Genomic DNA, 15,991 nt, shown 5'->3' with positions numbered 1-15,991 from the left:
CTAGTTGTCTGACTGGAAATCTGTTTACTGAGATAGCCATCTTTGAAGAGGAAGCCTTGGTGAGCAAAGCTTAAGTCAGGCACTTGGATTACAAAAAAGAGAAAACCAGGGGCGCCTGGGTGGCTCAGGTTGTGATCTTGCAGTTTGAATGCTGGCTGACAGCTCAGAGCCTGGAGCCTGCTTCAGACTCTGGGTCTCCCCCTCTCTCTGACTCTCCCCCTCTCTCAAGAATAAATAAACATTTAAAAGTTACAAAAAAAAAAAAAAAAAAAGAAAAGAAAAGAAAAAAGAAAACCCAACTGTCAGGGCTTACAGTACACCTGCTTCAATGTGGGCATGTTTCCATCCCCTGATTTATTACCATCTGACATACTATATATTCAACTTATTCTTCTCCTTTCTCTTTTTGGCCTCTCCCATTAGGGAAGGTATTTATGTGTTCACGGCTGTCACAAATGAAGTGCTCAATAAATATTTGCAGAATGAATGAGTGCATGTACACACAGGTCTTGAGGTCAAGGAAGGTTTCCTATGGGGCCTTAATATTTCTGCCAGACTGTGCCTCTCGCCCTTGGCGGCTGGCTCAGACCAGGGGGTCCCGGGTGGGGGTGGGGGTGGGGGGGGGCAGAGAGCAGAGCTCCCAAGTGGGCAATTTTGCCAGCAATGGCCACCTGATGCACAGGCGTGGGCACAGTGACCTCTTGTGGCCAAGGCCTAGGACAGCATCTTCCCAGTTCCCTTGTTGGGGCCCTCGGGTCAAATGGGACGTCTGAACAGTGGTTGAATCCGAAGGCAGATGGGCTATAACAGACACACTATATTTCAAAAGCTTAGTACAAAAAAAAAAAAAAAAAAGCGCCTGTAAAATACCTCATAGTTTTAAAAATAGCGCCTACGTGTTAAAATGGTAATATTTTGGATATTTAGATCAAATATATTTATTTGGGTCAAGTAAAATATATTACTAAAAGTTCACCTGTTCCCCCTCCTTTAAAAAATAAGCTGTTAGAAAACTGACAATTACACATTTGACTCACACTATATTTCTATAGGATGGTGCTGAACCACAGGCCAACTCTGGCCATCCTCCCCCCACCCGGGTTCAGAGGGACAAACTCCCCCTAGGTGACCGCACAGCCAATGAGATCGCGCTGTGGATGAAACCGGATGGTGCAGCATCCGCACCGTGCGCCGCGCTCAAAGGTAAACATGGTTACTGTAAATGAGAGTCCCTCAAGTGAAGCGGTTTTACTTCTCGTGCAACAGTCAGACATGACACATAGTAGGTCCTATAAAAGCATTAGGACTCTCCTGAGCATGCCCAGAACCTGGCAGAGTGTGAGGCAAGCAGCCCCTTAATTCCTACCGGCTCTGAGACACAGGAGTACTGACCCCTCCAGCCCCTTCTCCAGGCCCCCAGCCCCTCCTCCCTCAGACCCGAGAGTCCTAACCCCCAGCCCCTCCTCCCTCAGACCCTGGAGTCCTGGCCCCTGTCCTTTCTCCCTCAGACCCAGGAGTCTGACCCCACAGGCCCTCCTCCCTCAGACCCAGGAGTCCAGGCCCCCAGCCCCCTCCTCCCTCAGACTCTGGAGTCCTGGTCCCTGTCCTTCCTCCCTCAGACCCAGGAGTCTGAACCCACAGGCCCTCCTCCCTCAGACCCAGGAGTCCTGATCCCCAGCCCCTCCTCCTTCAGACCCAGGGGTCCCGGCCCCCAACCCCTCCTCCCTCAGACCCAGTTCAGGCCCCCAGCCCCTCCTCCCTCAGACCCAGGAGTCCTGCCCCAGCCCCCTCCTCCCTCAGACCCGGAAGTCCCGGCCCCCAGCCCCTCCTCCCTCAGACCCAGGAGTCCCGGCCCCCAGCTTCTGCGGGGTCGGCGGCGACCGGTCCCGTCCGTCCCCCTCCCAGCCTCGCAGCGAAGCCCGGGCGGAGGTCCCTTGGGTTTATTCGCAGCGCTCTTTACAGGCAGCCCCGCACCCCCCGGCGGCGGGGCCCGGCGCAGAGCCGGGGTCGCTGGGAGGCGGGGGTGGCGGCCCCGACGACCCCTCCTCGTCGCGCCCCCCGCGGCCCTTGCCGATGGCCAGGCGGGGCCGGCCGCGCTGCAGCCCGTCCAGGAGGGCGCAGGCCTGGCAGAGAGCGCGGCTGGCCAGCGCCCCGCAGCGAGAGCAGGCGCCGGGGGGCGGGGGCCGCGCGGCCGGGGCCAAGGCCAGGCGCTCGGCCGAGTGCACCAGGTCCAGCGCCGCCGACGGCCGCGCCGCCTCCAGGAGCTTGAGCAGGTGGCGCGCGTGGCCGCGGAAGGCCTCGGGCGCGTAGACGCACTCCTCCGAGAAGTAGTCGAGGCGGCGGAAGTGCGCGTACAGCACCACCTCCTTCTGCGAGGCCAGCTGCAGGGGGCGGCAGCGCGGCAGCGCGCCCCCCTCGCCCCGCGAGCCCAGGCCCCCGCCCCGGGCCAGCCGCCCCGCGTCGCCCCGCAGGAAGTTCATGAGCACGGTCTCCGCCATGTCGTCGGCGTTGTGGCCTGGGGGAGAGAGACGGGGAGCCGGTGAGATGCGGGCGCCGCCGTGGGGCAGCAGGGACCCAGACGGACGGGGAGGGGCCCTGGAGAGCGGCCCAGAGTGGGCGAGCCGGGCTGGAGACCCCCACCCCACCCCCAGACACTGCAGGACGCCAGGACCAGGAGAGAGATGGGGGCGGGGGGGGGGGGGTTGTGCGTGGAGAACAGCAGGGAGGGCCGGACAGGGCCATGGAGACCCCTGGGCACCGCGCGACAGCCCGGTGGAGGTGGGCGGTGGGCACAGTGAGAAACGAGAGGGGACACACAGGTCTCCAGGAGGCAACCCGGGGTGCCCTCATTTGCCACCCACTTATCGCCAACCAGGCCCTGTGCCAGTTGCTTTTTCAGGAGGGTCAGTCTCAGTTGAAGGTGTACGTCACACGGCACCGGCACCGGAGAAGTCAAAGCGGCCTCTAACGGTCAGTGGAGGTGTTGCTGTCCCAGTGCGGGGAATGCGGGTCACCGCGTGCAGGAAGGCCAGCGAGAGCTTCGGTATTTCCTCAACAGTCACCATAAACGTCACCTAAACGTCTACCTATTCTGCATCTTGTCGTCTTATACTTGAGTCTGTCTGCTCCGACAGACACTGGTCCTCTTGGGGCTTCTCCAGTTGGCCACACTTCCCCTCCTCAGGGCCTTTGCACCAGCCTCCTCCTCTGCTCAGACCCCAACAACTGGGTCTGCCCTTCACTGGTTACTCAGGCGGCCTTCAGATCAGGCTCACTCAGGAACCACTTCCTAACTCCAGGCTTCCCCCTTCACTGGGTCCTCCTGTTATAAACTGGCAAAGTCTGTGTGATTTTTCCTTAGCGGCACTTACCGGGTTATAATTATGGACATGTCGGGAGGGCAGGGGCAGAGGCTGCCTTGGGCAGCATCAGGAGGCAAACATCTCTGTAAGGTCTGCTGTTTGCCAGTCTCTGGTCTAAGTGCCTCACACAGAACTCACTTTATTCCCAACGACCCTGGGACCTCGATATTATTAATAACCCCGTTTTACAGATGAGGTAACCGAGGTTAGGTATTGCTCCAGGCTACAGAGCTCTGGTACAGAGGAGATGGTCAACAATCACGTGTTGAAGCAACGGTTGGGAGAGAGTAAGTTCTCAAGTTCTCAGAGAGAAGAGGCCGACAGAGAAGGGGGGTCTAAAGAGTTGCGTTTCAGACTACAGATGGCTTCTGATGGGTGGTGTCACTTCACTCGCCTCCTTTTGTGAAGGGACACAGAGAATGTCATTTTGGAAACTGCAGGGAACACAGCCCCAGCCCCCGGAGAGCACCCCTGCACCCCTCCGTGGCCAAAGCGAAGGCAGTGACTCAAAGCTTGCCGCGCCCAGCCCCGGCGCGCACACACTCTGCCCACGCACCTTCAGCGGGCGTGCGCACCCCCTTCTCGTGGAGATCCCCCACTTCGGGCACCCCCGGCGTCTCCTTCACCCCTTGCTGGGCACGCGCCCAGCCCCCTTGCAGCGCCCGCCCCGCGCCCCTCGGCTGCGGCGCCCGCGCTCACCCGTCACGATGTGCGTGGCTCCCACGAGGCGCGCCCCTTCCTCCAGCGCGCGGCGCCGCAGGACCCCGCAGAAGGTGCAGCAGGCGCGGCTGCGGCCGGAGCCGGCCGTGCTGCGGGCCACGGCGTCCATCGTCCAGCCCCCGAAGAGGTCGGCGTAGGCCACGACGGTGAGCGGGAGGTCCCAGCGCGCCGCCTGGCGCCGCACGGCCGCCAGCGCCGCGTCCCGGTAGCCGCCGATGCCCTCGTCCACGGCCACCAGGCGCAGCGAGACGCCCAGGCGCGGCGCCAGCTCGCGCAGCACGTGCGCCAGCACCGTGGAGTCCTTGCCGCCGGAGGCGCCCACGGCCACCACGGCGCCGGGCGGCAGCAGGCGGCCCGCCAGCACCGTGTGCAGCACCTCGGCCTCGAAGGCGGCGCAGAAGCAGGCGCCGCACAGCGCTTGGCCGGAGCGCGGGCGGCGGAGGGCGGCGCGCGCCGCGTGGCAGGAGGCGCACTGCGGGGCGGGCATCGCGGGTTCCGGGCGGGCGGGGAGGAGTTGGCTGCCCCTGGACAGGGAGAGAGGGGAGGCAGGTTACGTGCGGATTCCGGATTGCGGGGTCGATGCCTCCGGGGAGGCTGCTGGATCACATCTCCAAAGGAGACTATCTGGGGTTGCTTTTGTTTTCGAGGTGGGGTGTTTGAGCCTCCAGGGCTGGGCTCAACTCTGCTCTGGTGTCAGAATCTCCCACAAGCTTCTACGGATGTATCAAAACATGGATAAGCCCATCCCTGACCCCTTTCCGTCCCCCTCCTCCAACCTCCTCCATCCCCAGCCAAAACCAATCCTCTAGCTACACCCTCCTTGGTCCCACATGCCTGGTAAACCCAGTATCCCCTCCCCAAGCTACCATGGCCTCCAGCCTGGCCTAGTGCAGGAGCCTCCCAGCAGGTTATCTGCTTCTAGGATTTGCCACCATATGTGGAATGACCTCATGTGACCTATTGTTTACTGTCTGTGACTTTCTGGGGCAAGGGACCAGTGCCACTCAAGATGTCTAACAGGCGCCTCAAAACCCAGATTCCCGATTCTTCTTCCCACGCCTGCTTCTCCTGCAGTAAAGAGCACTTCCATCCTGTCAGCTGCCCAGGCAAGATGCCTTGGGCTCCGGGACGCTGACCTACTCTCGCCACTCTTCTTTCTCTCCCTGCCAGTGACTCCAAATTACAATGTCAAGTCCTGACCGTTTCTCCACATCCTCAGACCTCAAACCCCAAATGCCCAAATGGCATACAGCAAATCCTGTTTGACGGCAGCTTTAACCCAGAAGGCGATGCGTCTCCCCATCTCCACGGCTGCCACCTTCATGTGAGCAATACTGCAGGAGGCTCCTCACCAGAGTCCCTGCCTCCACTCTGCCCACCCTCCTCTCCTCTCCACAGGACAGCCAGCGGACCCTGCCCGGTATGTTCTATACATCGTCCCATGCAACCCTTCTCACTTTAGGAAAAGCCAGTGGCTCCGAGGCTCTCTGTGACCTGGCTCCCTTTTTCTCTGACCTCATGGCCCACTGTCCTCAGTCGTGCTGGTCTCTACTCTCAAACACTCCATGATGCACCTACTGGAAGGTGTTTGCATCAGCTCTTTCCTCTGCTCAGAGAACTCCTCCCTGTCACGGGGCCAGCAAGTAACGCTTAGGAGCCATCAATGGTGACCATCAGGTGCATCTGTCAGCGCTGAGCAACAGCCCTTTGAAACTTTTTTTCTCCTTTGACTTTTGACTTGATCCTCTCTCTGTTGCCCTGGTTTATCTTCTGCTGAATCCCAGTCTCTTTTGGAGAGTCCTCATCATGGTCCTCGGGTCCCACCCAGCCCATTCTCCTTGTAGGTGACTCTGAATTGTGATGTCCATCCAGCTGGTCCTCCAAATGTCCCACTGAGGATTCTGGCTAGGCCTTCTCCCAGATCCCAAGTGCCCACACTGGCCAGGCTCCATTCCACGAGGCAGAAACCTGCTCCAGCCCAGCTGTTTCCTGTCTCCTGAGAGCATCACCACCTTCCACCTAGCCCCTTCGCAGGACAGGACATAAAGTCACCTTGGACTCATCCCTCCTCTTGCCCTAAATCTACAGTCACCCAGTTTTGAGGTCTGCCTCCTGAAGGAGGAAGACCCTGGCAGGTGTTGAGTCTGTGCAGATTGTCAGAGGCTCATAGGCCATGATATGGAGTTGGAATTTTATTCATAGGGAGATATGAGCCACAGGAGGATTCTGAGCAGGAAAGGGATATGAACTGACAAGGGTTTTGTTTTTGAGAGAGAGAGAGAGAGAGAGAGAGAGAGAGAGAAGGGGAGGGACAAACGGAGAGGGAGAGAGAATCCCAAGCAGGCACCATGCCCAGCATGGAGCCCAACACAGGGCTCGACATTACTAATCAACCCTGAGATCAGGACTGGAGCGGAAATCGAAATCAAGAGTCAGATGTTTAACTGACTGAACCAGCCAGGTGCCCCTGATTTATATTTTAAAACGATCCCATTCCATTGACTGCTGTGTGAGGAACATCCTTTAGGGGGCAAGAGCAAAGGCAGGGAGGCCAGCGAGGAGGCTATGGCAATAGCCAGTGACAGATGCAAGTGGCCTGGGTGGGGGTGGTGGGCAGTGGAGGTGGGAAGGGTGGGATTCTAGATCTGTTCCGAAGGCAGAGTCCATAGGACTTGCACAAGACTTGGATTGGGGTGGAGGCGGGGCTGATGAGAAAAGGTGAATGCAAAGTGACTTGGAGGTTTTGGCCAGAGCACCGGGGAGGAAGATGGGGCCATTTTGTCAGGAGGGTCCCCAGGAATTCCATTTGGACACATCAGGTTTGAAATGCCTGTTAAGTGTCTTCCCCTTGAAGACTATGAATCCAGTCTGGGTCAGGCGCCCCCTCTAGGCTCACAGAGGCGCCAAGATGCCTCCATCCCAGCCTGACCATGGCTCTACCCGTCATGGTGGCCGACCTGTCTCCTTCGGGGTACTAATGTCAGGGACTGGGTCTGCCTCGTCCACCAGCCTCACATTGGGCTTGGAACGGTGTCGGCGCTAGGTAAAGAACTGTAGAATGAGGTAATAATAGATGCCCCCAGAAGAGACGCGGACCCCAGGGATGCCTCCGGATTACCGCCTTGTCAGGATGATAGTGTGTGAACCCTCTATCAGAACAGAAGCTCGAGGACACACTAGGGGCCTCTTTGATGTGCCTAATGGCATGGGGGTTGGGGAGGGAGATCGTGGAATCCCCACCTGGTGGAAGGGGTGGACGGGCAAGAGACAGGATGGACCACAATGCCCAGAGTGGGGATCCTGGCCAGAAGGCCTCTGGGACACAGGCGCTAGTGTCACCACTCCCCGAGGCTCTCGACCTCACATGGCACCGCAATAACGAGCGGGGGCCCATGGGCCCACACGCTCCAGGAGCAACTACTCACCTGGACAGAACGCGGTACTAGGACGTCCCGACAGCCCCACACGCGGAAGTCTGGCACGGAAGTGGCTCCGGAGACTACAACTCCCACAAGGCTTTGGGGCTGTCTTGCCTACTGCTCCTAGAACCCCATGCGGCAACTCCAAAGTTCCTGCCCCTACTAGGCCTCCCAGTCCTACAACTCCCAGCAACCCTTGCGGCCCTTTCTACCGATTGCTAAAGTGCACTGCCCGATTTCCTTTATGCGCCTGCGCCTGGGCTTAGGACGCGGCAGAGCTGAGAAAGAGAGAGAGAGTTTCTGTGACGGTGAGACAGAAAGAATTTCTGTCGCAGTGCGTTGTCACCGTCACCGTGCCGGACACTTAAAAGGCGAAGTAGCTGTATTCGGATTATCTGTTTTCGTGGGATTATTACAGGCTTTTAAAGACACTGTAGAGCATTGATTTCTACCCTTTGAGGGTGGCGTTGCAGCTGGGAATTGAGGATGGGAGTGCTGCGGCGGCTCAAGAGTGCGAAAGGTGGAGGTGACGCATGCTCAGGGCAGGAAGTCCGAGGGTCGGGGCTCTGAGTGGATCTATGCGTGCACGTGCGGGTGGTATTTGTGCGCATGAGCGTGTCGGATAGGGAGAGGTAGCAGTATGTGTGAGCTGAGGTCTCTGTGCGTGCCTCAGCTGTTAGTGGTTGGGGGGGTGGGGGTGGTTTCTGGACGTGTGCCTGGCTCTGGGTAGTGGGTGAGATTGAGGTCCCGGCCAGCGAACCGGGTAGTACACACTTCCCTTCACCAGGAGGTGGAGCTCCGGGATGGCAAGCCGGTGAGAGAGGGCTTGACCCCTCGAGACCCCGACTTCTGAGACTGAGGGATCCAAAGGCCCAGACCCCTGAGACTCAGTAGTCTTTAGGCTCGGGGTCCTGGAGCCTCAGAGGTCCAGTAACCCAGGGGCCTGGAGACCCAGACCCTCTCGATTATTGCTGAGAAATCCCACTCTAAAAAATACACCAAACAAAAGTGCATATTCACATCAAAGCCATGTTTGTATGAGCACTCTTCCTAATTGTTCCAGACTAGAAACAACCCAAATATCCTATTGTATAGCGTATGGCATATGCACACAGTGAAACTCTTTCAGCAGTGAGAATGAATGGATAGCTGTTGTGTGGGTAACTCTCACAATAAAATATTAAGCACAAGAAGCCAGACACTAAGATCCCAGCTACATCGAAGTCAAAAACAGAAAACTAATCAATGATGATAGAAGTTACTTATAGTGGTTACTTTTTTAGAGGGGAGTAACTGAGAATGAGTGCTGGTGGGGTTTCTTGATCTAGGTGGTTATTCCAGGAATGTCATCATCGTACGAAAATTGATCAAGCTTATCTTTATAAACTGAACTGTTTTCTCCGTGTATGTTTTGCTTCAATGTCTTTTGCTTTAAGAACAATATAAGGGGATGTTTCACTCAAATATATGCTATTTCATTTTAAAATTCAGATGATGTGTAAAAATTATAAGAAAAATTTCATTTACCGAAACGGTCTCAAGAAGAAACAAAACCCCCAAATAGCCATGTGTCCATAAAGGAATTGATTCAGTAGGAAACATCTTTTTCCAGGGGATAAAAATTCACTGGCAAGTACTGAATGGCAGAAATCATACCGATTTCTATGAAGCTTTCCAAGTATGAAAGATACATCAGCCAGTATGACTTTTGGGGGTCTTTTGCTTTCTCCAGACTTCATTGAGTCCTGCAGAGTAGGACCAAGAACCTCTTCATCTCTGGCGACTGGGGGTCTGAAGTTGCACTAATGCATACAATTACTATCCTTTTCCTATCCACTGGCTTCCTCTTGTGTGTGTGTGTGTGTGTTTTTAACCACTTTTCCCATACTGAGACCGTGGTGACCAGACTGTCCCAAGACAGTGCCTGGCATTTATGGTTCAAGAGATGTTTCTGCTGCTGGTAGTGCTGCTATAATCCATGCTGTAGGAAGGTGAGTGGGCCAGGAGCCAGAAGAGTCTAGGGTGGGAAATGAGGGTGGAGTCTGGGTCTCTCTAACAGCTTTGGTGCAGGGTCCAAATATGACTTTGAAGTGCAGAAATTGGGGACACGGGTCTCCATCCCCCCAGTTACTTGGGTCAGGACTCCCGACTAACTCCACATGCCTCCTTTTCTCTCCCACCCCCATGAATCAATGGGTCCTGTAAGCTTTATCTCCAGAAAATGTCCCAAATTGCTCCCTTCCTCATCCCCTCTTTGTCCTGCCTCCTCCCCTTCACCCATATGGCCTTGACCATTGCTCCTTCCTCCTGCCCAGCCTCCTGGTCTCTGGTGTCTCCTGTCAAGTTTGTGTCCCACATAGAACAGGCCCAGAAAGGTTTCCCTACCCCCATAGCCTACCCTGCCCCTTCCCCACTCAGAGCCCTCTGGTGGCTCCCCTGCACCCCAGGGTGACTTCCTCAGCTTATCAGGTGCAGAAACTTCCCTGTCTTCTCTAGCAGGTCCCAGAGATATTTGCATTTCCTTTCATCTACCAGGCTCATAGCCATGTGTCCATAAAGGAATTGATTCAGTAGGAAACATCTTTTTCCAGGGGATAAAAGGCTCAGTGCCTTTGCTTGTCACTCCTCTACCTGAGGTGCCTTCCTCCATATGTTAATATGACCAGTTCCTCTCCTCCTTCTAGTCTCAGCTAAGCCTCTCTCCCTCCAGGATCTTTCAGCCACTCTAGACTCCTGGAGTCTATACATGGGCTTGGGTCAAATAGTCGTGCACCCTCTGTGTCTGTTTGGGAAGTGGGAGACGCACACCTCTCATCTCCACCATCCCCCACTGGATCCTGGTCCAATAGCAACCCCCTGCCATGCTGAGCTGGTCCCAGGAAGGAAAAGCCCTAACAAGCCGCCCCCCCTCCCCCAACCCTAAGCACCTGATGTCCTGGAGCTGCCCCACATAGGGGCTGGAGATGAAGGGGAATTCACCTGCCAGGCTTAGCACCCACTGGGCTCCCAAAACATTTCCTTCAGCCTCTCTGTGCAAAGTGAGTTGCAACACAGATTCTGGGGGTGGACAACCTGGCCAGGTGTTTAGGATGTGGAAGGGCCTAGGGCCAGAACTTCATCCCCTGCCCACCCCACTTCCCCAGAAAGCCCCTCTTCCGTCAACTGTGTGACTGAGGAGTAGGAGGGCTCATGCCCCTGGTCCTCACCCTGCTCAGAGGGGCCCTCATGGGGTCTGGCTTCCTCTTCACCTATGGCCTCACCTGGATCTACTACACAAGGTGAGCGGGCCTATCCCTCTCCAGGGAAGTCTCCAGGAAGTCCCTGAGTTCCAGGTGGGGCTGAGCTGTCCCACCTCACCTGTAGTTAGAATTAAAGGGGTGACTCTCTGATCTGAGAGCCATGTTGTCCCTGCAGGTGTGGGGGCCCCCAGGGAGCAGAGCTGAGAGGCCTGACCGAGTCTCCGCCCTTCTTGAGATGGGACTAAGGTGTGGATCTGGAGTCCAGAGGGACAGATATGGGGACATCATGGTCAGCTTCTTCCTGGAAACACCTGGCCCACACACCCTGTGACTGATCCTTTGTGTTCTACCTGCCCCTACCCCCATCTATGCACCTCCTCTCCCTTCCCTGTTCCCTCCTGTCCCACCCAGTCTCAGCCCTCTGATGCAGGGACTAGCCTTTGTCATCTTGTTAACACTATACAGTTTTTAACTCAAAATTTGGTTCCTATTGTATACCACATTTGTCACCTTTCCCCCCTAAATTTGTACTTTTAATGGTCTGCATTCCACAAGCGTTTACTTATCACACACTACGGGCAGAGTAAAGCCCAGCATTCTTAGGGGTCACAACTGTGCAAGAGGGCCATGCTGCATTTAGTGACAGGAGTCTTTGTCAACAGAAATACTGGATGGTCAGCGGCCCCAGACTGTTGACTCCACTCCAGATGCCCCTCCAACCCGCCCCCTCCTCCAGGGCAGCTGGAGAGAACACCTGAAAACACAAATCTGGACATTTCACTCTCTGATTCTCTAGCTTTCCACTTTCAGTGGCTTCTATTTCTCATGGAAATAATGAGAAAGTAGGAAATATGGCCCATGAGGTCTTGCTTTCATCTGTTTGTCCCCCTTTTGACTGTATTAGACAGGGTTCCCCAGAGGAACAGAACCAAACAGAGATTTACTATGGAGAACTGGTTCAATAATGGAGGCTGAGGGGACCCACAATCTGCCACCTGAAAGCTGGGGACCCAGGAAAGCCAGAGATGTAATTCCAGTCTGAGTCCCAAAGCCTGAGAACCAGGGGGAACCGATGCTGCAGATCTCAGTGCACGGGCAAGAAAACACCAATGTCGCAGCTCAGGAAGGGAATGAGTACTCTTCCTCTGCCTTCTGTTCTTTTCAGACCTTGGATGATGCCCACTGGCAGCCGGAAGGGGTTATCTACTTTACTGAGTCAACCAAGTCAACCGATTCAAATGCTAATCTCATCTGGAAACACCCCCACAGTCACACCCGGAAATAATGTTTAATCTGGGCATTTAATCAGCATAGACAGACGGACAGACACACACACACACACACACACACACACACACACACACACACAACTGGGCATTGGTTATTCTGACTACTGACACCGTTGGCCATTTCCTGTCCTTTGCTCAGGGAAGATGGGGCTCCTGTGAATAGGCAAATGGCCCTAGTTGTCAGGTTAAAGAGATCCTGGGACAATGTCTTAGAAGGAGAGAAACAGGCACACTGTTTTCCTGGATCCTTTGCATGGCACTGTGAACTTCTCTCTGGGCACCTGTGTCCCCCTGGATTGGTGGACCAATCAATGTACCAGGGCTCAATGGCTCTTGCTCCCGGAAATTCAGCCACTTTCCCCCAACACCTTCTTCACTCCCAGCAATTGAGCAGCTGGAATGTCAAGCCAACATAGGTGAGCCACCAGAGCAGCCACAGGGTGTGAGAGCTGCAATAGTTCCTGCTCCTCCAATGACCCTCGGATCCCCATGGCTGCTGCTTCAACTTCTCCCTTCTCTTGTAGACAGCTTTAACCTGGATGCAAACGTGGAAGGGGATTCTGGGAAATGTAGTCCCAGCCTGGCAAAGCTCCACAGGCGTCTTCACTGAAGGCTTTAGATCTCCATTTAAGAGCCATCCTTTAAATACAGTATGTAAAAGGGGTGCCTGGGTGGCTCAGTTGGTTAAGTCTCTGACTCATGATGTCGGCTCAGGCCATGATCTCACAGTCCATGGGTTTGAGCCCTGTATTGGGCTCTGCTCTGACAGCACAGACCCTGCCTGGGATTCTCTCCACCACCCCCCCCCACTCCTCCTCCTCCTCTTGCTCTCTCTTGCTCTCTCAAAATAAGTAAATAAACATTTTTTTTTAAATTTTAAAGAAATACAGTATGTAGAAAAATTCATCAGGCCTGTAAACCTCCAGAACGTTACCTTTTACCTATTAGCTATGATTTGTGCAAGCTAGTGTTTCAGTTACCTGTTGCTGCACATCAAGCCACCCTACAACTCAGTAGCCTGAACAATCATTGTATTTTGTCTCACAGTGCTGTAAATTGGTCAGAGCCCAGCTGGACAGTTTCACTCCTTGTCTTGCTCTGGGCTCTTCTGGGCAGTTATGTTGTGATGGTGGCCGGGGCTGGGGCTGGATGTCTGAGGCTCAGGATTCCTCTATGTAGCCTCTCTCTCCATCAGAGTCCCCTGGGTTGCTTACACAGACGCCCAGGACTCTGCGAGGCAGGAGCGGAAGCTACCAAGCCTTCTTAATATCTGAGCTGTATGAGTCTTAGAACATCTTGTCCTCCACATTCTATTAATCAAAGTAGTCATGGACCCGACCTTGATTCAAGAGGAGGAGATAATAATAACAATTTTATCTCATAATGAGGGGAGCTCCATGTTTGTGTAAGGAAGGCCAGGGTTGTTTGGGGTGGTCTTTGGAAGCTAGTTCCTACAGCTGCCCATCTGTCTTGAGTTTTGGCTGCCTGCTCTATGTGATGAGGGGATTACCCCTCTCTGTCAGAGATGTTCAGAAAATGAAATGGAACCGGATATGTAAAAGGGCAACACAGAACCTTCACTTTCCCTGCTCTTGAACTAGTGGCAATAGCCTGGCATTGTCCATAGGACATTTCTGAGGGTGGATAGAAGGATAAGGAGGAGAGACTGAGACCTTCCCTTCCCCTGAGGGAGTTCCCTTCCCCTGGAGTTTCCCTTCCAGGTAGACCTAAGCCCTCTCCAGCACATCTGACGTGCTGACTATACTGACTCCAGACCTAGGATCCCTGTTCTGTGTGATCAGGCCCCTCCACAGAGCTGTGGACATGCCCAAAGCCAGCACTCCCCTCTGATTCAGAACCACGGACAGCACCATCACCCTTTCCCAGGGACCACCTCTCACCCCCAGCCAGGTAAGTCCTGTTTGGAGACAGCGCCCCCTGTGGGTGGTGGCCCCTCCTCTGCTGGGGCAGAGGTGATGTTGGTCACAGAGCACAAAACTGGGTAGCTGGAGGAGGATTTCCAGCACATTAGGAGACTGAGTGTGATAGAGAACATAATACCTGAGAGTCCAGGAATTCTCAGGGTACCAAGATCACCTGTGGAATTCACATCCCTTGAGATTGCCTGAGAGTCCCTACCATGTCAACTTGTCTCTGAGGACCCACTTTGCAGTTCAAAAGGGCAAGAGCTCCCGCTGTCCCCCCCCCATCCCCCTCAGCCATCCCTAGCCTTCACCTCCCCCATCCCAGCTACCTACCCTGTGACATTGGAATTGTCAGGAATCTGTCTCCCAGCGAGATGCTACTCCCCTCAAAGACAAGAGCTACATCTCTCATATTCACCCCTTTACTGGAAACCTGAAGGCATAAGGTAAATGGTTGTTGAATGAATGAGTGAATGAATGAATGAAATTTTCTCTCCATCTCATGGGAAAAGTTGATAATTCTTCCCTCTCAGATTAACATAAGCTACTCATCTCCCAGCTCAATGAATTCTGGTCTGACAAAGATTGATTAAGTAGCTCCCTGTGTAGACAGTGGTGCATGAGACAGGGCACCCACATATGATTTGGGCAATTCATTTGCCCACTCTGGACCTCAGTGTCTTCTTCTGAAAATCAAAGAAGTGGGGCTAGAAGGCCTCCTAGCTCTGATGGCCTGTGGGTTATAAGTTCCTCTTTTGCACACAGCTAGATTCTCTGTGATTTCCCCGTATCTCTCCTTCTCATTCTTCTGCTTTTCTTCTTTTTAAAAATTTTTTTTAAATGTTTATTTATTTTTGACAGAAAGAGACAGAGCATGAGCAGGGAGGGGCAGAGAAAGAGGGAGACACAGAATCCAAAGCAGGCTTCAGGCTCTGAGCTGTCAGCACAGAGTCCGACGCGGGGCTCGAACTCACAAAACGCGAGATCATGACCTGAGCCGAAGTTGGACACTTAACCGACTGAGCCACCCAGGTGCCCCTCATTCTTCTGCTTTTCTTTGCAAACTAGGGACCATGGGAAACAGATTGGACATGGCCCAACCCTTCTGACTATAGAGAGGCTGCAATTGACCCTGCCGTGTATAGTCCAGCACAGGGGGATGGGGCTGCAGGGTGACACGTGGCAGCATTGCAGGAATTATGATGGTGCAGGAGTGCCTATGCATGCCGAAATCCTGCCCCTTCCCTTCTCAGTGACCCCAGTGCTGACTGTGCCCCTGGTTATGGGTAAGGATTCAGGGCAGGGGTAACGTGGGAGGGGAAGATTCATGAAGTTGCATGGAAGAAAACAGACTAATGTTCTCTGTGCATACACAGTCTTAAGAAAAACATGAGCATAGTACTGCATAGTACAAGCAGCATGCTCGGGTGATGAAACCATGAAGAAAAAAGCAAGGGAACAATCAGCATTAAAGTGAGTCCAGGGACTCCTTTGGGAGGAGTGGGGTGTGCAATAGGGATGGGGATCGAAGGGATGGTCCAGGGTGCCTGCAATGCTCTGTTTCTATTTTGTGATGAATCACTGAGTTGTTCTTGTTGGAGCCTCTTCTTTGTATCTTATATTCCCCCCACCCAAATGTGTCAAGAGAACCAACATAGGTCGAAGGAGGCACCAGAACCTCCCAGAACCTCCTCCCAGCCCCCAGCCACACAGTTAAACATAACCTTCTGTGAATTCAGGTGCACGTCTCTTCTCTCACCAAATCATCCCCACCTGGAGAGTGGATGACACCCAGCTGGCATTCCTCACTCCGTGTCTCCTGCACACCTGACTCCTGGGACCAGAGCCCTCACGGGCAAAGCCCCAGAGGTTGGCAGACTCCGCCACCCTCTGGAGCAATAGAAAAAAGGGTGAGATACCAGCGGTGAAGAAATCGTCCTGGCACCCAGACAACCACAACAAAGGGGGAAGTTTCTACCCCTTTCAAAATTGGTCCCTTTTCCTCTGCCCTTCCCCCCATACCAACCCTGTGTACAG

General features: G+C 54.4%; 1 protein-coding gene and 1 long non-coding RNA gene across 2 annotated transcripts; one reads left to right on the top strand and one right to left on the bottom strand.

Moving 5' to 3' along the window:
* Positions 1-1,891: 1,891 nt before the first annotated feature.
* On the bottom strand, positions 1,892-7,556 carry LOC122208108 (cytoplasmic tRNA 2-thiolation protein 1-like). The gene is made up of 3 exons (XM_042918768.1): positions 7,508-7,556; positions 4,062-4,606; positions 1,892-2,515 (listed from the first exon to the last, which is right to left on the bottom strand). Exons 2-3 carry the CDS (start codon positions 4,567-4,569, stop codon positions 1,941-1,943), a joined length of 1,083 nt encoding a protein of 360 aa, XP_042774702.1. The 5' UTR covers positions 4,570-4,606; positions 7,508-7,556; the 3' UTR covers positions 1,892-1,940.
* Positions 2,423-3,085, top strand: LOC122208109. Its single transcript, XR_006197111.1, has 2 exons — positions 2,423-2,539; positions 2,876-3,085. It is a non-coding gene; the product is annotated as an uncharacterized LOC122208109 (long non-coding RNA).
* Positions 7,557-15,991: the final 8,435 nt, after the last annotated feature.

The sequence above is a fragment of the Panthera leo genome, chromosome E2 (genome assembly GCF_018350215.1).
Source record: "Panthera leo isolate Ple1 chromosome E2, P.leo_Ple1_pat1.1, whole genome shotgun sequence".
NCBI lineage: Eukaryota > Metazoa > Chordata > Mammalia > Carnivora > Felidae > Panthera > Panthera leo.
The sequence above is the reverse complement of the archived record's forward strand: the minus strand, read 5'-3'. Positions and strand labels throughout refer to the sequence as shown.